The 24,380-nt window shown below is 39.6% G+C and overlaps 1 protein-coding gene across 6 annotated transcripts in view; it reads left to right on the forward strand.

Annotated features, from left to right (window-relative positions):
- Nucleotides 1-23,257, forward strand: part of CNOT6 (CCR4-NOT transcription complex subunit 6) — an 81,760-nt gene extending 58,503 nt beyond the window's left edge. For 5 of the 6 annotated variants that reach the window (XM_024247107.3, XM_054556673.2, XM_054556672.2 and 2 more), the window contains 8 exons: nt 9,820-9,924; nt 10,006-10,074; nt 11,147-11,304; nt 12,405-12,559; nt 13,164-13,318; nt 14,400-14,630; nt 16,511-16,713; nt 19,242-23,257. In XM_024247107.3, the coding sequence (XP_024102875.1) occupies nt 9,820-9,924; nt 10,006-10,074; nt 11,147-11,304; nt 12,405-12,559; nt 13,164-13,318; nt 14,400-14,630; nt 16,511-16,713; nt 19,242-19,454 (1,289 nt within the window). In that variant the 3' untranslated portion in view covers nt 19,455-23,257. The remainder of the gene's footprint in view (nt 1-9,819; nt 9,925-10,005; nt 10,075-11,146; nt 11,305-12,404; nt 12,560-13,163; nt 13,319-14,399; nt 14,631-16,510; nt 16,714-19,241) is intronic. The other variant, XM_024247109.3, reaches the window with a different exon arrangement.
- Nucleotides 23,258-24,380: the final 1,123 nt, after the last annotated feature.

Raw genomic sequence — 24,380 nt, forward strand, 5'->3', positions numbered from 1 at the left:
AGATTACAGGCACCCACCACCATGCCCAGCTAATTTTTTGTATTTTTAGCAGAGATGAGATTTCACCTGTTGGCTAGGCTGGTCTCAAACTCCTGACCTCAAGTGAGTCGCCCTCCTAAGCCTCCCAAATTGCTGGGATTACAGGCGTGAGCCACTGCACCAGGCCATAAATTTTTGTGCTGATTGAACGTACGTGAAAGCCTCTAAGTGTGAATGCCTGCAGCGGTAGGGCAGTTCTTTATGACTCCTTCACTTCTGATGATCCCTTGCCTTTCCATTTCAGACGCTTTACTTTCTCACCTCTAGACGTCTGTGTTTCTTTCTTGGAAGTGTAGTTTCAAAGAGACATTTGTTTATCTCACATATCCTGTTGGAGAGCATTACATATCTGTAATAGCAGTCTTTTACTGGTTTTACTTCCTTTGGACAAATCCTTTTATTTTTTCTGAGCTTTTGCAGTTTACACTTTAATTCTAATGTTGTGTCGGAACATTGGATGGAATGATCCGTTTGGGGGTAGAGCTGCTGCTTTACTTCTTAAAGCAATTGTATCATCTTTGCCCTCTGAAAACTATCATTGATTTCTACCGGCATCCGCTTGGAAGAGAGAAAATAATATCACTTAGTTCAGAGTCATGTTTGTTTGCTATTGTACGTCATACATGTCTTGCAGAACCAAGGTATTTCTGCCTCATGAATCAGTTCATACCATTTTCTTTGAAGTTGTTGCAGAATGGCTGGCAGGCTTCACTTTTTCCCCCACATTTTTAAATGCTTTTCAAAATTGTGCTACAGTACTACAGTTAAAGGCAGGACTGTGACCTTAAGTGCCCATTCACTTTTTTTTCCTTAAACTGTTTATTTTGAGATACTTGTAGATTCACATGCACTTACAAGAAATAATGCAGAACAATCCTATCCCCTTTACCCAACTCCCTCCAATAGTAGCATCTTTCAAAACTGTAGTTTCGCATTATCGTACACAGAACAGTCAAGATACAGAATATTTTGTGAAATAAGCCAGACATAGACAAATACAACATGATCTCATTTATGTGTGAAGTCTTTAAAAGTCAGACTCATAGAAGTAGAGTGTAGAATGGTTGTTCCCAGAGGCTTGGGGACAGGGGACAGAGTGGAAAGGAGAGATGCTGGTCAGAGGGTGTGCAGTTTCATTTACACAGGAGGAATAGGTCTGGTGATCTGTTGCATAGCATAGTAACTATAGTTAATAATAATGTGTATTTTTTAAACAGCTAAAAGAATGGATATTAAATGTTTTCACCACAAATAAATAAGTATTCGAGGTAGTGGGTATGTTGATTAGCCTGATTTGATCATTCCGCAATGCATAACTGTGTGGAAACATCACATTGTTCCCCATAAACATACACAATTATATGTCCATTTAGAAAAGGATGTAGAACATTTCTGTCACCAGAAGATCCTTTTGTTACATTCTTATAGCCATACCTACTTTGTTCCTGCCCCAGCTCACTCCTTCTAAGTTTTGCTGTTTTAAGATTGCTACCAACCCGTGCACAGTGGCTCACACCTGTAATCCCAGCACTTTGGGAGGCTGAGGCGGGCAGATCACGAGGTCAGGGGATCGAGACCATCCTGGCTAACATGGTGAAACCCCGTCTCTACTAAAAATACAAAAACAAAATTAGCCAGGCATGGTGGCAAGGTGCCTGTAGTCCCAGCTACTCGGGAGACTGAGGTGGGAGAATAGCGTGAACCCGGGAGGTGGAGCTTGCAGTGAGCTGAGATCGTGCCACTGCACTCCAGCCTGGGCAACAGAGCGAGACTCCATCTCAAAAAAAAAAAAAAAGAATGCTACTGAATGAAATCATACTGTATGCAGTCTTTTGAGATGGGCTTTTCCACTCAGGTTAATTATTTGGATATTTGTCCTGGTTGCATGTATTGATAGTTTGTTCCTTTAAATAGACGAGAGTAGTAGTCTATGATATAAATGTCTCGTGGTTAGTTTAACCATTTACCTGCTGCAGGAAATCTGGGTGGCTTCTAATTTGGGGCTGTTACAAATAAAGCTGCTGTGAACATTCAGTGTGCAGGTTATTGTGTGAATATAGTTACTCATTTCTCTAGGATAAATGTCCAGGAGTGCAGTTAGTGGGTCATTTGAGGGTTGTGTATTTAATTTTTTAAGAAATTGCTAAGTGGTTTTCTGTAGTGTCAGTACTGCTTTACATTGTAACCGTCAGTGCACGGGTGATTCACTTTCTCTGCATCCTCACCAGCATTTGGTGTTGTCACTGTTTTTATGTTAGCCATTCTGGTAGATGGTAGATGTGTAGTCATTTCATGGTTTTGATTTACATTTCCCCAGTAAAGATACCCAACATCTTTGCAGGTGCTTATTTGTCATCTGTAATATTTTTCTTCTGTGACATTTCTTCTTGTCGTTGTCCATGTTCTAATTAGATTATTTGCTTTTTTACTGGGAATCCTTTATATATTCTAGGTACGAGTCTAGGTGTAATATGTGGTTTACACATATTAATATGTAATATGTAATATGTGGTTTACACATATTTCTCTCAGTATGTAGCTTTTTACAAGGTCATTGCACAGCAAAAGTTTTTAATTTTAATGAAGCCCAGTTTATCAGTTTTTTCTTCTGTGGATCCTGATTTTTGTTTCAAGTCTAAGAACTCTTTGAATAGCTGTTAAGTCCCAAAGATTTTCCTCTTAGGTTTTCTTTTAAAAGTTTTATGGTCTTATGTTACATATAAGTCTATGATCCATTTTGACTTCAGATTGAGTTAAAAGATGTGAGGATTAGCTCAAGGTTCTTTTTGTGTGTGTGTGGCCTGTCGATGTCCATTTGCTCCAGCAGCATCATTGAAAGATGATCTTACCTCCATTGCATTGCTTTTGCACCTTTGGCAAAAATCAGTTGAGCATATCTGTGTGAATCTGTTTCTGGATTTTTTATTCTGTTTCATTGATCTATGTGTCCATCCTTCCGCCAACATCTGCAAAACCAGTTCTGAGACCGCAGGAAGGAATCGGCTCTTTGAGCCTCAGAACGGTGCAGCTGTGTGTGGCCACAGGGAACACACTCCAGGCTACTGGGGTCTAGTGACGAGGCACTTTTGTCAGGACGTGGTCCACAGAGAGGAGAAAAGAAATGTTCTTTAGTCTCAGAGGCCAAGACAGACGCGTGGGAGGAGAGAGAGATGGCAAAGACCTGGATAACTGGAGGCATGATGAGTGGAGAGCCTGGTGCAGGATCCATGCCACGGGAGGAGGCCCCTGTGGAGAGTGAGACCTTGGGCGGTTGGGGCTGGCCGGACTGGGCCCCCTGCTCCTCACAGTGTGACCTAAAGCCACGGCCTGGTATCCAATGCTTTCCAGCGTAGCCCAGGAAGGCGCGCCCTCCTTCGGCAGAAACAGCTTTAAAAAAAAAAAACCTGTTATTGCTTTTTAGACAAAAACAATATGGAGACTTTTATTTCATTGAGTTCTGCTCTTTAGTATTTCCTTCTTTCCTTCTTGTGTTTGCTCTTTTTTTTCTAGCTTCTTGAGGCGATAGCTTAGATTATTGAATTGAGACTTCTGTCTTTATTTAGACTTTTGTCTTTATGCATTTAATGTGGAAATTTTCCTCCCAACCCTGCTTTAGAAGCTGTGTCTAGCAACAAATTTTGATATTTGTATTTTCATTTTCACTAGCTCAGTATGTTTTATTTGTTTATTTATTATCTTGGGACGAGGTCTGGCTGTGTTACCCAGGTTGGCTTCCGACTCTTGAGGCCCAAGCAATCCCCCCACCTCAGCCTCTGAAGTAGGTGGGACTACAAGCACTTTACCCCCAGCTCAGTTATCGATTTTTAATATGATTTCAGTGTGGTCAGAAAGTGAACATTCTGTGTGATTTCAATTCTTTTTAATTTGTTGAAGTTTGTTTGATGGCCTAGGATATGGTCCATCCTGGCATATGTTTCTTGAGTACTGGAAAAGAACGTGTTTTCTGTTTTTGGGTAGAATGTTCTATAAATATCTATTACCTCCTATATATTAACTTAATGTCTATTAGGTCGATGGTAGTGAGGTTTTTATTGTGTTCTGTCAATTGTGGAGAGAGAAGTGTTAAAGTCTCCAACGATAATTGTAGACTCTATTTTGCTTTTAGTTCTCTCAGTTTTTGCATAAAATATTTTGCGCTTCTCTTGTTTGGAAGCACACTTAGAATTGCTGTGTCTTCTTGAGAGATTGACCCTTTATTATTACATGGTGTTATTTTCTATCTCTGGTAGTTTTATTTCCTCTGAAGTCTACTTTATCTGATATTAATATAACCACTCCTGCTTTCCTTTGATCAACTTTTGCATTATATTATATATCTCTTACCATTCCTTTCCTGCCTCTATTATTACATCTGAAGTGAGTTTCTGTGGACAGAATATAGTCGGGTCATATTTTTAAATCCATTCTACCAATCTTTTAATTGGTATATTTAGACCATTTACATTTAAAGTTAATTACTAAGTTAGGGTGTAAGTCGTAAGTCTGCCATTTTATTTTTTTGTTTTCTGTTTCTTCATGTTTTGTCTTTTTTGCTTCTGCCTGCCTATGGGTTACTTAAACATTTTTTAGATTCCATTTTGATTCTTCTGTAGTGTGTTTGAGTGTGTCTGTTTGTATAGATGTTTCATGGTTCCTCTGGGTATCACACTATATGTATAACTTACCGCAGTCTAGTGGGTGTTATTTTACCAGTTCAAGGGAAATATCAAACCTTAACGCTCTTTACATCCTTTTATTCACTGCCATTGATAACAGTTCAGAATATTTTCTTTACATAAATTTAGAATCACATTAGTTTTATGATTTTTTTTTTTTTGGAGACAGAGTCTCGCTCTGTTGCCCATGCTAGAGTGCAGTGGCGCGATCTCGGCTCACTGCAAGCTCCACCTCCTGGGTTCAAATGATTCTCCTACCTTGCCTCCCAAGTAGCTGGGATTATAGGCGTGCACCACCATGCCCGGCTAATTTTTGAATTTTAATAGAGATGAGGTTTCACCATGTTGGTCAGGCTGGTCTTGAACTCCTGACCTCATGATCCACCTACTTCACCCTCCCAAAGTGCTGGGATTCCAGGTGTGAGCCACCGTGTTGGGCCAAAATTTTTTAAACTGTCAAACGTGGTTTAGAAAACTTAAGGAAATCTCGTATTTGCCCATATTTTTTTGTTTACCTATATTGTTTTCTTCTTCCAAAGTCCTTCTTTTATCATTTCCTTTGTATTTAGAGAACTTTTTCTAGTGGTTCCCTTTGGGTGGATCTGCTGGCAGCAGATTCTGTTAGTTTTTTGTCATCTGAGATTGTCTTTATTTCTCCTTCATTCCTGAAGGATGTTTTCACTGGATATAAGATTCTGGGTTTGACAGTTCTTTCAACACTTGAAAAATATTTTGCTACTTCCTTCTGGCCTCCATGGCTTATCATGAGAAATCTGTTGTCATTCAAATTTGTTTTTCTCCTGCAGGTAAGGTGTTACTTTTCTCCGGCTGCTTTCAAGATGTTTTTTCTTTGTCTTTAGTTTTCAGAAGTTTAATTATGATGGGTCTTGCTGTGGATTCCTTTGGGTTTTTCCTGTGTAGGGGTTCACTGTGCTTCTTGAATCTGTTGGTTTATATTTATTGCCATATTGTGAGAATCTTCAACCATTATTTCTTTGAGTACTTTTTCAGCCCTGTCCTCCATGTCCTCAGCGTCCAAAGCTCTGATGACATGAATGTTAGATCTTTTGTTATAGTCCCACAAGTCCCAGAGACTTTGTTCTTTTTGTTGTTGGTGGTGGTGGTCTGTGTTCTGATCTATCAATCAGTCAATCAGTCAATCAAGAGATGAGGTCTCGGGCTGGAGTGCGGTGGCACGATCTTGGCTCACTGCAGCCTTGACCTCCCAGGCTCAAGCAGCCCTCCCACCTCAGCCTCCCAAGTAGCTGGGACCACAGGCATGTGCCTCCATGCCTGGCTAGTTTTGTTTGTTTGTTTGTTTGTTTGTAGAGACGAGATTTTGCCATGTTAACAAAGCTGATCTCGAATTCCTGGCCTCAAGTGATCCTCCTGCTTCAGCCTCCAAAGTGCTGGGATTATAGGCATGAGCCACTGTGCCCAGCCTTCATTTATTTTATTTTTCAGTTCTAATATTTCCATTTGGTTTTAAATGTTTTATTTGCCTGAACTTTCTTTTTCTTTGCTCAGTCTGTTTTTTGTTTGTTTGTTTGTTTTTCAAGCATGTTTGTAATTTCTCATTGAAGCATTTTTGTCATGATTCCTTTGTCTTGGTTGGGTAATTCTGTTTCTGTCATCTCAGGGTTGGAAGTTGTGTTTATCATTTTGCATCTTCGTGTCTTGGTGTGATGAGCTATTTTCATTTGAAACTGGACTCACTCATGTTATGAGACTCGATCTTATTTAAACCCTTTAGTTTGGTTTTCTTTGCCTAGCACTGCTGTGGCAAGGGAACCAGGCACTGTCTCCTTACTGCCAGTGGAGGTAGAAGTTCAGGTTCCACTTGGCTTTCGCTGACACCTGGGAGTAGGGGCTCTTCGTTGCTGCTGGTGGAGGTGGTAGTTTTGGCTCTTCACGTGGCCTCCACAGGCACCGCACTGGCGTGTCCTCTTTATTGCAGGCAGATGGTGAAAGCTTTGACTCTACTTGGCCTCCTCTGACATCACCTCGGAGGGAGGAGGGGGAGCTCCATATCGCCTCCTTTCTTTCTCTTGCAGCAGAAGTCTACCAGCCTCTCCACTTGCTCATGCTGGCATGGGTAGAGATGGGACCACGTTTTTTTCTTTAGTGTTAAGCTTGAGTAGAGTGGTTCTTATCTAAAACTTTTGTCCTTTTAGGCAGCCTTTCCCTGGTCCTTTGGCTTTTGTTGGGATTTTTTGGGGTCTGTACCCCTTGGTATTTCCATGTTACTGGCTTCTTAGCTGCATGTCTGGAATATCTGCGGCAAAAAATAAACCCAGGGAACTCATCCCTGTGCCATTCGTCAGGTCCTGCAGTCTCTGGCTGTTCTGCCTTCTCTCCTTTTTTCAGAGTTTTATGTTTGCTTTACACATAATATACAGTGCTTTAGTTGTACCTAGTGGGAAGAATAGGGAAAAGTGTTTTTACTCCATCTACCCTAAAGTTAACTTCTCATTTACTTTTGTTCCTTTCTCAGGACTCAGTATAGTTTTAATTCCAGAATTTTATTGTTGTTGACTTTATTCATGTATATGGTTTTCTTTTTCCAGGTAGTGAAGAGCAGATTAATTTTCAATTTAAAAGAAGTCCCGGCCGGGCGCGGTGGCTCACACCTGTAATCCCAGCACTTTGGGAGGCCGAGGCGGGCGGATCACGAGGTCAGGAGATTGAGACCATCTTGGCTAACGTGGTGAAACCCTGTCTCTACTAAAAATACAAAAAATTAGCCGGGCATGGTGGCGGGCGCCTGTTGTCCCAGCTACTCGGGAGGCTGAGGCAGGAGAATGGCATGAACCTGGGAGGCAGAGCTGGCAGTGAGCCGAGACCGCGCCATTGCACTCCAGCCTGGGCAACAGAGCGAGACTCCGTCTCAAAAAAAAAAAAAAAAATTCCCAAAAGCAAGCAGATGTAGGTGACATCCACCATTGGGCTTCAAGCACATTTATTAGAGTCCTAAGTAGGTCTTTGAATTGGAGGATGCTTTTAGTTTATAAAGCAAGGTCTTACAAGCGGGGATCACATAGGTAGAAGCGGTCATCTCTCAATATTCTTTGCACTAGAAAGTAGTAAAAAGACAGCATCGGCCAGGCGCTGTGGCTCACGCCTGTAATCCCAGCACTTTGGGAGGCCAAGATGGGCAGATCAGGAGGTTGACACCATCCTGGCTAACACGGTGAAACCCCATCTCTACTAAAAATGCAAAAAAAAAAAAATTAGCCGGGCGTGGTGGCGGGTGCCTGTAGTCCCAGCTACCTGGGAGGCTGAGGCGGGAGAATGGTGTGAACCCGGGAGGCGGAGCTTGCAGTGAGCCAAGATCGCACCACTGCACTCCAGCCTGGGCAAGAGCGAGACTGTTTCAAAAAAAAGAAAAAGAAAAATCAGCATCACTGTAGGTCTGGTTAGAATGAGCTGTTTACCTGATACTGAGAAGTTTTCTGTTGACTTCGTTTTCTCAAGACGTGTTTCACAAAGGGTCCTGATAAGCTTCAGGTTGTAACTGCCTATCTCACAGGATTGTGACTCAGTGAAAACATGAAAAGGCTGTGGTGGGTATAAAGAACCACACACACGTGAGAGAATGGTACTCTTGTAATTGCCTTCCTGCAATACCTACTTTGCACTTAGAGCAGCACATTTTTCTTTTTATAATTCTTAGAATCCTAGAATCTTAAAACTGAAAGAGATCTTAAAGATAAATGAACTTTGCCATTTTTCCCATCCATGCAACTCAGCTTCTTTGAAGGACACTCCACTGCCTCGCAGCACAGGGTGTCTCAAATAGTTACAGTGTTTGCCGACCTCTTCAGCCTTGGCCTTTCCTGTTAAATTTTTTTTTTTTTTTTTTTTTTTTTGAGACGGAGTCTCTGTTTCCCAGGCAGGAGTGCAGTGGTGCGATCTCGGCTCATGCAAGCTCCGCCTCCCGAGTTCATGCCATTCTCCTGCCTTAGCCTCCTGAGTAGCTGGGACTACAGGCACCCGCCACCACGCCCGGCTAATTTTTTTTTTTTTTTTTTGTATTTTTAGTAGAGACGGGGTTTCACTGTGCCAGGATGGTCTCGATCTCCTGACCTCGTGATCCACCCGCCTCGGCCTCCCAAAGCGCTGGGATTACAGGCGTGTCTTCCTTCTGCTCTTTGAGTCCAGTCTTTTATGAGAGAATAGGAAAAAACACTTCCTTTAGGTTTTGATCATTCTTATCTACCATATCCTTTAGTTTTTCTTCATTTGGTATGGGTAAGATCTTTGACCATTTTTTTATCTGCCTTCTTCAAACTGCAGAATTTGTCTGGTTTTCTTAAAATGGCGCTGTGGCATCCAGAATAATACACAACGCTTGTGTAGGATGGATAGGAACTTTGCTCCATGAAACCCTGCGTTGCACTGTTGTTATTTGTACTTTTATTTCTCATGTACGTAAGAAACCCTTCTGAGAGGATTTGAGACTCTTGTAGGTATATGTAAATCAGTGTTTTTGCTCTCATTTTGGAACAAAGCAGTTATTGAATTTACAGATGGCTCATGGCCCTGAGATTTTTTTTCCCCTCCTTAGTGAGTTAATTCTTAAGCCAAGTCAGCCCCATTTTGTTGCTTTGTTCAGTATGACTTCAAAAAATCTAAATGCAAGTGTATATTTGTCATTAGGATGTTTTGTTGTTAGCTTTGTGACATTGTAGAGTTTTGATTCTCTGATGCATTACGCTGGCTTTCATCCTTCCCTTCACTGTTTCCTCTGCCCACCCACTCCCCCAGTCACCTGCCTGCCCCGTTCGTGTTTTGCTCACTCTTGTTTGTTATAACCATCTGTATTATTGAAAGTGTTGGCAAGGCAGGGTCAGATATAGAGCACTGTTAGAGCATTTCTGATTGACATCAGCCCATTAATATTATGTTTTGAATGTGTATATAGAACATGGTATGAATCATTTTTACTCATATCAACAACTGAAAAAATAATGTTTTCTGTAGTTTGACATCTTAGTAGTAACTATAACATTGTTACAGATGATCTGATAATTTTGATACATTTTAAAATTTTGAAACATTTTATTACTTAGTTTCATTTTACTTATTTTAAAAATATTTCCAGGAAATCCCCTTACCCAGGATATATTGAACCTTTATCAGGAACCAGATGGAACAAGACGGCTGCTGAACTATTTGCTTGATAATTTGTCAGGTACTGCAAAAAGAAGTAAGTGGTTATTTGTTTAAACCTTTTTATTAGGAAGACGTGTAAGAATATTGCTTAATTCTGTATTTTCTATTCAACTAGTTACAACAGAACAACCACCTCCAAGGTCTTGGATTATGTTACAAGAACCAGATAGGACAAGGCCAACTGGTTGGTAGTCTTTTATTTTTTAACTGTTATTTTTGCTCAGTCTCTATAAGCCTAACAGTGTTGTCAGCATGCTTAGATTACAGGTAGCAGTAAGATAGAATGTTTAAGGTTGATTTGGTTTGGGAGGTAATAAAAAAGAATTCTTGCTCACATGACCTATGTATACAACATTGTGCTATATAGAAAGTGTGCTATAAAGCAGTGCTTCTCGAACGGGCAGTTTATCCCCCGGAGGACATTTGGCAATGTCTGGAGACAATTTTGATGGTCATAACTGGGGAGAAGTGCTGCTGGCATCTAGTGGATGGAGGCCAGGGATGCTGCTCAGCATCCTGTAGTACACGGCACAGGCCCCCACAACAGCTTCACCTGAAATGTCAGTAGTGTGACTCTTGTTGAGAAACCCTTCTGTAGTGTACTGATGAAATTCACTTAAAATGAATACACCCAAATTTTTCTCTATGAGAAGTTTCCAAATCCTAGCATGTTCCAAATGGATGTGACACTACCGAGTTATAAGAGAGCCAGACCCTTCCTTAGAGGAAAGTGGAGCTAGTGACTGCCCAGCTCCTTTTAACCTAAATTCTATGTAAATAGTTTGGGAGCTTTCATGGCGCGTGTAACAAAATTTGGTCTATGATACCATTTTCATTTTGCATGAAATAACACTAGTTGTGCTGTGGAAGAAAATGAGCCTGCCTGTTAAGGAAACTGCCTATCCAGTTCCCACATCCCACATTAACAGTGGGTAACGTGGTAGAAGGGATGTAGAAGCGAGGAATGTTAGGCTCAGAGACGGAAGGGCTCACGGGCTTAGACTTTTCACTTCCAGCCCTTCTGTGCCCACCTCTGTAGCAGGTAGTACATTGTATTCTAACTTGTTCACTTATCTGTCCTGCTTGCGTTATCTGTCTTTTATTTATCCCCCATGTGTGGCGTATAGTAGCTTTTCAGTGACTATAGATTGAATGAATACAGTCAAACTTAACATTTAAGTGAAAACCATTACTGAAATTAATTATATATTTTTTTCTGCCACGTGTGTGAATAAGTAAAGTTATCTTTCCTACAGCCTTGTTTTCTGTCATGTGCTATAATGTTCTTTGTGATAAATATGCGACCCGGCAGTTATACGGCTACTGTCCATCATGGGCGCTAAACTGGGACTACAGGAAAAAGGCCATTATTCAAGAAATCTTGAGCTGCAATGCTGATATCGTAAGTCTTCAGGTAAGTCAGACAGAAGACAGTCGACCTAGCGTTGATAAAGCAAGGAGCAACTAGGAATACATTACACTGACACATTTGAAGTTTCAGCTTCAGTAGTTCTTAAAGTACTGCTTTTTTCTGTTATTAGTGAATCCTGGGAGTACTGCCTGCTTTGCTTTGCAGTGCTATGTTGCAAAATAGGCAGATGAGTTAAGCTGGGATTTTATGCATTTGCCATGACTGCTAAATACTCACCTTCCTCCTCCCTCCAACGTCCCTGCACTATTTTTGAATTGGGTGGCAAAGTTACTGAAATTCTGGCATGGTCAAGCTATAACTTTGCATTGCCGACCATGTTGCTAGAACAATTAAGGCACCATGTAAAAAGGACTGACTTGGTACACGATCATCTTGGGTTCTCAGTGCAACTCTCATAGTCACTCGTATGATCTTGAACATGTTACTTTCTGCCCAAGGGTCTGAAGTTATGATTTGTAAAGTTCTTCGACCTCTGTGGTTCTTGTTCCACATCAGTTCTAAGACATAAGGAAATACACATGCATAGAAGTATGTGTCTTTCATTCATTGTTCCTAAACAACAATGAATTGCCCTTGGTACCTAGTACCTGTAAAATGATGAGTAGCTGTTCCAGTTGGTTTCAGATAAATAGTGTTGAAAAGATGTTACTTTTTTTGTTGGTGGTGGTGGTGGGGAGATAGGCTCTTGCTCTGTCCCCCAGGCTGGAATGCAGTGGCGTGATCTCAACTCACTGCAGCCTCCGCCTCCTGGGTTCAAGCGATTCTCAGCCTCCCTAGTAGCTGGGATTACAGGCATGCACCACCATGCCCGGCTAATTTTTGTATTTTTAGTAGAGATGGGGTTTCGCCATGTTGGCCAGGCTTGGTCTGGAACTCCTGGGCTCTAGTGATCCGCCCGCCTCGGCCTCTCAAAGTGCTGGGATTACAGACATGAGCCACCATGCCCGGCCTGAAAAGATATTACATTCTTTAATCTGCAGACCAGTCCTTTGAAATTATTTCAAGCTCTCAAACTATACATAGAAGTTAATATGCAGACTAATTTTTGTCTTATGAAATAACTGCTGTTTACAATTTTTCAGGAGGTTGAAACGGAACAGTATTACAGTTTTTTTCTGGTAGAGCTGAAAGAACGTGGCTATAATGGATTCTTCAGTCCTAAGTCTAGAGCTAGGACAATGTCAGAACAAGAAAGGAAACATGTTGATGGCTGTGCAATATTCTTCAAGACAGAAAAGTAAGTCATCTTATTTTTAAAAAAGAACATTTTCTCAGCATTTGCAGGGTGGGGGCCAAGGGTGTGGAAATTAATTGGCAGATGAGAGAATGAGGCACTATATTATTACTCAAGAAAATAATAGTCTTTGACCTAGGGGATTTTTGTTTGTTTTTAATCATCAGAAATAACCTTGTTTTGGAGACATGCTTAAAGTACTGCTGTTTCTTCAGGTGTTTACTAGGGTTTAACTCCCAATTGTTAATTGAAATACCATGTAGTTAAAATTCCCTCTATGATGGTACAGGGATTCTTAAACCCATACTTTAGAAAAGAATTGTTTAAAAATTACAGGGTAGAATATTCCAACATAAAACTTAAACAGAAGATGACTACATTTTCTTCAGTTGTAAAAGTATTTCAAGTTGTTATTTGTATCAGTAACAGACTGAGAGCAACTTTAAATGGATGTGGGAACCTTGGTGCTAAACGTGGAGGATTTTCCATAATGTGATTTAAGTGCCGTTGTATCTGTTAAGGAAGTTTGGGAAAACTACGTTTCCCACAAAGCTAACCTCTTGGTATTCCCAACTCTGTGTGTGTGTGTGTGTTGTTTTTGTTTTAGATTTACTTTGGTTCAGAAACACACTGTTGAATTTAATCAGCTAGCCATGGCAAATTCTGAGGGGTCTGAAGCTATGCTGAACAGAGTCATGACAAAAGATAACATTGGGGTTGCAGTACTGCTAGAACTTCGGAAGGAATCGATTGAAATGCCGTGTGAGTGCCCTTCACTTCCTGTAAAATTGACCAGCTCTGACTAGACATCTTCAAAAGAATAGAAAACAGAAATTTCATTGTGTATTCATGGTCTTGTCTAACACCTGAAGAAACTCAGTGAGAAGTTGTCTTTCCTAAAATGTATCTCTTTTTCTCTACCACAAAGCTTAACATGAGAAAGCATTGCCCATTAAAGTTTTACAAGCCTTGAAAAGCATTAAAAAACCTTTTTTTTTGCTCCTAAGAATTTTTCATATAAAATAAATGTTGAAGTAAATATTAATTAAAATAACTGCCCAGGGGTAAGAACTCCATACGCTTTTGTAATTTTTTGGCAGCAAGGATTTTCTGTAAGCTAACTTCTTTTCCTGATCTATTTAAAATAATCATTTTATTAGCTGGGTGTGGTGGTGGGCACCTGTAATCCCAGCTGCTCAGGAGGCTGAGGGAGAGAATTGCTTGAACCTGGAGGCAGAGGTTGCAGTGAGCCAAGATTGCCACACTGCACTCTAGCCTGGGTGACAGAGTTGAGACTCCTTCTCAAAAAATAAATAAATAAATAAATAAATAAAAATAAATAAAATAATAATTTAAAGGTCTTGAGTTTTGGATAAATGGACCACTTCAAATTGAAAGTATATTTCAAGTGCCCATTATGCTGGGAGCCAAAACTTGTGTCACTTGAGGAACAGTTGGAACTGGAGATATTTAATGTGAAGTGTAGAAAAAATGGAAATAGGACTTAACGATTGTCTTAAATCTAAGAAAGAGGGTTTAGATGTAATTTTGTGAGGCTTGATTTAGGACATCCAAACTAAGACCAAAGGTTTCAAGGAGACAGAATTTTAATAGGGCTATTTTTGTACAAGTAGTGAATGCCCTGTGCTGGAAGCACCAGCCCAGGTTTAGATGTGTATTTCTCGGGTTTGTTGTAGGGCACATTCAGTCATCCTGTGGGAATTTTAGGTGTCTTTTCTGTTCTGGGACTCTGAGAGATTATTTGCTTTCAGACGCTGTTAAGAATATATGGGCTGATGGGCGGGTTTTGTCTCTCTCTTTGTTTCGTTTTTATCTAATGTAGCTGGAAAGCCACATCTTGGAACAGAAAAACAACTTATTCTTGTGGCTAATGCCCACATGCATTGGGACCCTGAATACTCTGATGTGAAGTTGGTACAAACTATGATGTTCCTCTCAGAAGTGAAGAACATTATTGATAAAGCCTCTCGCAACCTCAAATCCAGTGTTTTGGGAGAATTTGGAACTATTCCGCTTGTGTTATGTGCAGATCTTAATTCTTTGCCAGACTCTGGTAAGAAAATAATGTGATTTTATGTAGAATTTTTTTTTAACATAAAATGATTTAGTAATGTTTTGTTTCTGATCATTCCAAATTAAGTCCAAATAAAAATTCAGTTTGTAGTAGCAGCTATCAGCAGGTTTTAAACGTCATGTTGAGGTGGAGGGGCCATTTTGAAGATGAAACGATATTATGGAAACTTGAGGAGAAGGATGTTAATCATCTTGAATAAACACATAAGCAATAACGTGAAATAACTCTTTAAAGAACGTGTGTAGTTCCATTTTATTACCCCCAAGTCAGAGATAATTACGGTTATTAAGACAGCCTCTTTGGAATTCCAGCATGTGGTAATATAATCATAGTTTAAATTTGAGTTAAAATTATAGAATCTCAATTTTGCATGTATTTATAACTTGATTAGAAAAATATACCTCAGGTGGAAAATGAGCTCCTTTATTTGCACACATATCAGTCAAGCGATTTTAACAAAGAGCAAGGATCTTGATTTTTATTAAAATGTAGAATACAGAAAGCCCGATCTGGAACGCTCTTTCCGTGGATAGTATACAATAAACAATAGCCCTTGTAATAACAAACTGTTTCTTTCTTTTCGTGTTTCAACTCATTTATACCCACAGGAATACTTTTCCTTGGACTTGAATGTATGCATGAACACCCACACATGCACATTTGGAAGCACATTATTGACATCACAATAGATAGGGCCATTAGGAAGAAAGAAACTGGCTGGGTGCCGTGGCTCACACCTGTAATCCCAGCACTTTGGGGGGCCCAGGTGGGCAGATCACTTGAGGCCAGCAGTTCGAGACCAACCTGGCCAACATGGTGAAACCCCATCTGTACTGAAAATACAAAAATTAGCCAGGCGTGTTGGTGCACGCCTGTAATCCCAGCTACTCGGGAGGCTGAGGCACAAGAATGACTTGAACCCCAGAGGCAGAAGTTGCAGGGAGCCAAGATTGTACTACTGCATTCCAGCCTGGGTGACAGAGCGAGACTATAAATAATAATAATATAATAATAATAAAAGAGAAAGAAACAAATTGAGTTAAAATTCTATTTCAGGGAAAATCAAAGCTATCTGAAATCTGTAATTATTTCATCTCATCAAGTTATCTGGGCATTACTGCTCCTGAAGCAGTTGAGTAGTAGTAGTCTCTGACAATTTCTCTACATGCTTTCTACTTTCAGTGTAGCTACAAGGTATCTGAGGGGTAAAGAGAAAATCTGGTCAAACATTAATATCCAAGACCCATTTCAGCATTGAGAAATATAGTATTATAATAGCAGGCAGGTCAGAAAATGTCCAGCCTTGCTAATTTGTGAATAAAATGTAAATGAAAGTATATTTTCATAGCCAATCTTATGCTTAGTAAATTGGGAAAATACTTCACCAGGGATGTGGACGTTTGCTCTGTAACTAGCTGGTGGTATTCTCTTCCATAGTTGGCAGTATTATAAAATGGCACATTCAGTCCTAATCTTGGGATTTTATACCAAGTAAATAATTGAGCGTAAGCCAAAAGTCTGCATACTAAGATGCTGATTGTGGTGTTACCTTTAGTTCTTTGTAAAAAGTGGAAACGACCTGCATTTTACAAAATAAGTAACCAGTCAATATTATCCACCAGCCCAATTGCGTTGTGCAGTAATTGGGAAGACACACGTTCATAAAGCAAAGTATAAACGATTCAGTATCCTGTGATGGCAACTGTGTAAAAATAGATCTGGGCAAGTCCTGGCAAATGTGAAAGGAAACATTTTGGAACGTGGGAATATGTGTAGTTTAAAACTTCTTACTATTGCGTGATCTTTTAAAAGTACTTTTTGTTTATATTTGACAATAAAAAAATGTGTCTTCGTTGTAGGTGTTGTAGAATATTTGAGCACAGGTGGAGTAGAAACAAATCACAAAGACTTTAAGGAGTTGAGGTATAACGAGAGTCTCACAAACTTCAGCTGTCATGGGAAGAATGGGACCACCAATGGAAGGATCACGCATGGTTTCAAGTTACAGAGTGCCTATGAGAGTGGCCTGATGCCTTACACGAATTACACATTTGATTTCAAGGTGTGTCTTGAGACTGATAAGTTTTTCAAACCTCTATTTGACTGGCAAGTGTTCTGGTGCATCATTATGTCTTTAAAACTGTGGATATGTGTTCAGACTGGAATGAAGCAATCTTGAATTCATTGACAGCAATATTCTTTGTTTTTTGTTTGAGACAAGGTCTCACTCTGTTACCCAGGCTGGAGTGCAGTGGCACAATGACGTCTCACTGCAGCTTCAACCATGCGGGCTCAAACGATCCTCTCACCTCAGCCTCCCTAGTAGCTGGGACTACAGGCGCCTACTACCACGTCTGGCTAATTCTTGTATTTTTTGTAGAGATGGGGTCTCACTATGCCCAGGCTGATCTTGAACTCCTGGCCTCAAGTGATTCTTCCACCTCAGCCTCCCAACGTGCTGGGATTACAGGCGTGAACCACTGTGCTCAGCCAATAATATTCTTTTATTACTCTTCTTTAGAAGTCCATGTGATCGGTGTCACATCCTTACTTTGTAGATGTTCTAATAATTTTCAGGATAAGAAGTCACATGAAATAATCTGTAAAATTCCTAAGTTGACTTTTTCACCTTTTGGGGACAATTATGTTTCTTATATTCTCATTACTAAATAGCTAGATATGCAGCACCATAATTATCTAATTTGGGTGGCATTTGGGGTAAGATGTTCCTTCTCTTACATTTTAATTTAACTGAAAATAAACTCTTTTGCATGCCAGAATGTGATTTATGTTAGCCATTTTTAAGTGTTTCTAGGATACATCTTTCTCCCCCCCTAGAGACAGTCTTGCTCTGTTGCCCAGACTGGAGTGCAGTGGCGTGATCTCAGCTGACTGCAACCTCCACCTCCGAGGTTCAAGTGATTCTCATACCTCAGCCTCCCAAGTAGCTGGGATTACAGGCATGCGCCACCTCACCCGGCTAATTTTTGTATTTTTAGTAGAGATGGAGTTTCACCATGTTGGCCAGGCTGGTCTTGAACTCCTGGCCTCAAGTGATCCACCCACCTTGGCCTCCCAAAGTGCTGAGATTACAGGCATGAGCCACCGCACCTGGTCAGACTTTCACCATTTTTAACATTAGTGATTGTTTAGGGCTGTCACTTTCTTGTGTTCAAGTGTCCTTTTTCTAAAAAGAGATGTGGTCTCACTCATTTTGCCCAGGCTGAAGTACAGTGATGTGATGATAACACACTGCAGCCGCAAACTCCTGGGCTCAGGCAACCCTCCTGCCTCAGCCTCCCCACTAACTTGGACTACAGGTGTCCGCCACCATACCCAGATCATTTTTTTTGGTAATTTTTTGTAAAGACAAGGTCTTGCTATATTGCCCAGCCCGGTCTTGAACCCCTGGCCTCAAGCAATCCTCCTGCCTTAGCCTCCCAAAGTGCTGGGATTATAGACGGGAGCTACCGCATCTGGCTCAGCTGCCCTTTTAAACTACTTTTTGCATTTCTGCTTTCTTAAAAATTTCTTAACTCCCAGCTTTCTATTTCTAAGCTGCTGGAAAAGTAATCATTTAGATTAGATTGTCAGAGTGTAAATAAGAGTTTAGATAGTATCTCCGGAGCTCTTGCACCTTAGAGCATAGAAAGTAAACCCCTGTTTATCCTCAGGTGCCCCTTCCTTTCAGATTCTTCAGGAGACATTGAAGAGAAGGAATGGGTAGCAGTCAAAGAGTGGGAAAGCTTAGCGTTTTCTTTATCTTTCTGTTGCTGATACAGTGGCAGGAAGAAGACACTTGAATGTGCTTTAGTACATTTGGCCAAGAGCATGTGGAGGAGAGGAGCAGAACCATTAGATGGGAACAGTTTATTAGATGCCATGGCGGGGTGCTGCTGAGAAAGGGGGGTCAGGTAGAGACGGTCCTGCCCTTGTGGAGCTGAGGTGTGATGAGAGAGACAAGTCTCAACCACACAAATGAGTAGATAATTACACCTTGAGATGGCCATTAGCAAGGGAAGTGACTCCGTGGTGGGAGCTAGGGTAGTAAGTAGGTAGGAGCAGGCTTCAGGAAGGTCTTTGGAAAGCAATTGAACCTGACATTGAGAGATTAAGAAGGAATTGACCTCATAACAAGTAGAAGAAAGTGTTCCAGACAGAATGGTGAAGGGGGGCAGTGTGTGTGTGTGTGTGTGTGTGTGTCCATCCGTCCATCCGTCCTGGGGCAGGAAAGAACTTGGTACCTATAGGTTCCCCTCACATCCTCACCCCTTTCTCATTGCAAAGGCTAGTGTGGCAGCAGGGAAAGTGGCACAAATTAAGCTAGGAAAGAGAAGCAAAGGCTGCATCCTGAAAGGCCTTTTAGGTCTTGTTAAAGATCCAGATAAGAAGAATGCTTCATTCTGCTAGATTTGACGTTTTGCAAGGGGACCATTTGGTGTATGTAGTACAGACCTCATCCTACAAGCTAGTAAGTTTCACTTGTTTTGTTCTGTTCACTAAACATGACAGTAAAGACATGTCTTGAAAGCACTGAGGATTTTAGTGTTGTCTTACATGGTGCATATCTTTTTTTCTGTTGTTTTTCAGGGTATAATCGACTACATTTTCTATTCTAAACCTCAGCTGAACACCTTAGGCATCCTGGGCCCTCTGGACCACCACTGGCTGGTTGAGAATAACATCAGTGGCTGCCCGCACCCCCTCATCCCCTCTGACCACTTCTCACTTTTTGCACAACTGGAGCTCTTACTGCCTTTCCTGCCCCAAGTCAACGGCATCCACCTTCCTGGCAGGAGGTAGTCGAGCACCTTCAGAGGACAGCCTTGATTCACTTGTAAACTTGTGAAAATCTGAACATAGGGGAGTGAGGTATGGCCACTGAGGATTTTTGTTTGCTTAAGAATGATTTGGATTTTCAATCTGATTATTTGATAAGGATATAGTATGAAAGCCAGGTGCTAGCAACAGACAAATTCTGAGCCCAATATGCTTTATACTGCTAGACAGGGATTGGTGTGTTTGCACCTATCTTTAATTTGTTATAAGAAATTTTCCTATTTCTTCTATCCAATATAATATTTTCATGCCTTGAAATAGGAAAATGTTTGAACAGCATATTCTCTTTGCACAGAAATCTGTAGCACTACTTTTTTGAGGCCAGTAGTAACATCCAGAGACCATTCTTCCATACTTTACTCCCTCCTTTTTCAGACTTGTTTGTAAAATATAGAATCTGAATTTAGCCTTTATGATTGTATATGATCCACAGAAGACCTGATTTATGAAATTTTGTACTAAAAAAAAATCATTTGGAAATGATTGTATTGTAAACTGAGACTAAATTTTTTTTTAAACCTGTTTCATGTGTTATAAAGGCCAGCTTGTAAAAGAAGCTGCAACAGACTTTCTCTGCTCATGATTTGCACTCTTAGGGTTTTGTTAGCCCTTTTGTACTACTTTGTTTTTAAATTGAGAACATGGTTCTTTACATATAAATCTGTTTCAACCTTAGGATGTTTTCAGACCAGAGGCAACTTATTCATGAATTTTTATGAAAACTATCTACTAGGACAGATAAGCTGAACAGTGATGATCTGTAGACATTTATGGACTGAATGTAATGGTTGATATATGTACATTCTGATATTTTTAAATCTTTAACTTTTTTAAGTTAAAAAACTGCAGCTGCTTAGGTACAGCTTCTTAACTCTTTTTGAGACACTTCCTGTCCTATCTCCACTGTGCCTGCCTAAATTTGTTCTCACCAAGCACTGCCTGTGCATGCAGAGAAAATCTGTGCATCCTCTTTTATATTTTTAAAATACTGTTTAACATTTGTGAGAATTTTATGAAAATGCTTTTGTATGAGCTGTGGCTTTTTCCCATTGTGAAGCATTGAATATCACATTTTGGAACATGTTATAGGGTGAGTCCCTGGATCTTTGCTCACCAGATCCAAGCACTGCTTCTCGGTGTCATTGCAGTGTGCTGCTTGTCACCCAGAATACTACTATCATGTGAATTCTTTTTGTTGTCAGTGTATTCCTTAGTCTTTTTGTTGTTGTTGTTGTTGTTTTAATCATTCCTTTTTTAAGAAGAAGTAATTTTCCATTTATGAAGCAGTATGAATTAGATGTATTTTTAAAACAGGTCCCTAAGACAATTCTTCAGATCATTTTTAAAATGACTAAGTCATTTTAGTATGTCAAGCAAGATAAAAATTACATCATACCATCTATTTTGCCCGTAGTGTGCCATTTAGAGATGAAAACCAGCTTTAACTCTGCAAAGTGAACGTGTACATGGTCTGTTCTCATTTATTCATTCTTCTCTCAAAAGTCAAATGAATTCAGAGGGAGCTTGGTCAAACTGCTTTTGTTTCAACTGCAGGCAGGGGAGCAAAAGGATGCCATGTGAGCATTAGGAAAAAAAATATTGACTCTTACTAACAATTTTTATACGGAGAATGAGTCATTTTGGAAATGATTCTTTTTTTTTTTTTTTCCTTTTAGAAAATTATCCAAAAGGTTTTGATGTTGAATCTTTGTCTTGGACCTGTTTTTTCCTTTGAGGGTTTTTTGTTTTTTGTTTTTTCTAGGATTTCATTGTGATGTTTTGGTTTTGTTTTTTGTTTTTTGTTTAAGTTGTGCTGACACCAAACACATCCAGTTTATAATCAGTACATTGGAAAGCTGGTATTGATGTAGAACCAGTGCATAACTTTTTACGGGGTTTTGTTATTGGTTTTTTTGTAAAGTGTGAATAAAAGGTATGTTTACTCATTTTTCCTGAACACTGTGTTGGTAATGTGCATCATGACAATTTCCAGTGAAGGTGAGCTGGAGCTGGTTGGACTAATGAGACTGAGGAAGCAGCTTTTCCTACAATCTGCATTATGTAATCACAGGTCCAGAGAGCTTTATGGAAGCGGGAGAGGAGGAGCACTTACTCATGTTGTATTTGTTAATGGAGGATGTCATCTTTTCATAGATGCTGGAACTAGAGTGCACTTGTTAGATGCTAAAGGTTTGAGCTTTACACAAAATGTATTCATCTGTATTTGTTATTGTCTACAATATATTTGAATTTGGGGCGGCATATTAAGATATAATGACATGTTATGTCTTGAAAATACTTGTTTTGCCTCTTCCAGGCATTCTGCATTCTGTGGGTCAGTTTGAACAGCTTCTCCACCTTATTTGGACAGTGATAAATTGAACCAAGAGTGTAGATTTACAAGTGTAACCTTCAAAAGAGGAAGAAATATTTGGGGTCTATAGGGAATGAACAGTCACACCAAAATAGACTATGATGCTTTTGTTAAGAAAGGTTTCATGTTTTAGATATTTTCCGTGTCCTAAATAATTTTCAGTAATCTATACTCCCTAAAATGCAATAAAAACTAGTATGTTTTCACGGTGTATATTTTTTTTCAAAAATTCTGTAACAAATATATTTAATGTGTTGCCATAATGTAATTTCAGTATTTTTGCTGGATAAATCCATTTTAGAAATGTTTTACAAAAAGTTTAGGGCATGTTTTCTGTTTTAAAGATCAGAAGTTTGAAGGCACTCAAGTCCTTGTTGCAAATCTCTTGAAGTACAGCTTTACCATATTCGTGGTAATTATTTATACTTTGAGAATTTAAATATTGTTCGTCAAATTAACTTATGGCATAATTTAAGCTAAAGTTGTAGAAATGAATTGTTGAGTGCAACTTTAATAGTCCCAAAGATAGGCAGAGAACATCTCCAAAAATGTGTGTTTGTGTGTGTGTGTGTGTGTGTGTGTGTGTGTTTGTGTGTGTGTGTGTGTGTGTTTGTGTGTTTGTGATTTAGTGACAACCAGGAAAACTTACTTGGGGTTATTAGCACTTTCAAACTTAGGGACATTATTAAATTGGATGGAATGCACTTCTAAATGTTTAAATTAAAATTTCAAAGCTCTTTCGAGATTCAGGTTCTCAATAATAATATTCAAGTTTTAGAGTTTCACTTTGTACTGTTTAAATTTATGGAACTAGTTTCCATACTGACTTCTAAGGTTTTGGGGTCATATATAAGGACTAAAGCCAAGCTAGGCAAAACAATTACAGCATTGTTTTTTTAGTAAAGCTATCAGAATATCCAGTACAAATGTTGCAGATAATTCCAAGAACTCCTTTAGCAGATGTTCTTCACCATTCATAAACAGTATTTTAAGATGTTCACTTTGCTCTTCTTTTTGGTTACATAAATTTTAGTAACTGGTATGTTGAAGTAGTGTCTAAAATAAAGTATCTAGTCTTTATTCACAGTACATTATATCGTGTAATGCACTGGACTAACTCTTGTTTACCATTCATGTAACAAAACCCAGCACATTATCTGCACTATAAGCTCGAAGAATGTCACATCCGCCCAGGCAGCTCTTTGATGAGGGTGATGGGAACTGAATAAACCATACGGACTGGCGGTAACAAGGGCTTTTACTGTTCTGTTCAGTGGAACCTTCTTGGTCAAATTGTAATTAGCTAGTATTATATTTATATACAGGGTCTTTTTTCTTTACTGATGTATTTTCCTACTCATAGCCAACCAATAAATTCAGTATCTGTTTCAAATATTTTAGAAGTGTAATTTGTATAGCTGTAGTACTGAGGTTTGAGGAAAAATAAATGTTAATCAGCAGACCACGTATTTAAAATTCTGAATCTTCTGGGACAGGGTTGTAACTCACCCTTCCAAAGGGAAGAGTGCAGGGGGACAGGACCATGATATGGGGAAATGGTGTAAACTAATGTATTTCTTTATTGGCTGTTATTCTGTATAACACTCATATCTTTGCCAAAGTTCAATTTTATATTTAGGCAACTGATGGTCCTTTTGCATTTAGGATTTTCGTTGTTGTTACCTTATACCTCATGATATAAGAAATGGGCTCATGTGTCTTCCGTCTTTTGGAAGGAGGTTGACATATTTTAAATAAATACTTTTAAATACAGTAGCAAGCATTGTGTTGGGGTTATAATAATTCATTAAATGTTTTACTTGTTGCATGTATTTTGTTGTATGTGTAAACTCTAAAAACATGTGACTTCCTGAGTCTTCAGATGTCAGCTTACAATTGAGAAAACAACATGAGTTCCTTTGCTTTTAGAAACTACTTCTATAGCAGATGTAAATTTTTATGTACACGTGGGAAAAATCATGCAAAATCTGGACAGTTTAGATAAAATGAATATTTCCTTTGATCTCCAGTTTTTAAAGTAGGTATGTTCTACTTAATCCTTAATACAGTGATGCACATTAGGGGGATGTATGCTGAGAAATGCATCCTTAGGTCATTTTGCCATTGTGTGAACATCAGATTGTATTTACACAAACCTAAATGGTGTAGCCTATTACACATCTAGGCTGTGTGCTTAGCCTGTTGCTTCTAGGCTAGAAACCTGTACAGCATGTTACTGTATTGAACACTGTAAGCAGTTGTAAGACAATGGTAAATATTTGTGTATCTAAACATGGAAAAGACAGAATAGGTTGGGCGCGGTGGCTCACACCTGTAATCCCAGCACTTTGGGAGGCTGAGGCAGGCAGATTATGAGGTCAGGAGATGGAGACCATCCTGGCTAACACAGTGAAACCCCGTCTCTACTAAAAGTACAAAAAATTAGCCGAGCATGGTGGCGGGCGCCTGTAGTCCCAGCTAGTTGGGAGGCTGAGGCAGGAGAATGGTGTGAACCC

Source organism: Pongo abelii, chromosome 4, assembly GCF_028885655.2.
Source record: "Pongo abelii isolate AG06213 chromosome 4, NHGRI_mPonAbe1-v2.0_pri, whole genome shotgun sequence".
In the NCBI taxonomy this organism is placed as follows: Eukaryota; Metazoa; Chordata; class Mammalia; order Primates; family Hominidae; genus Pongo; species Pongo abelii.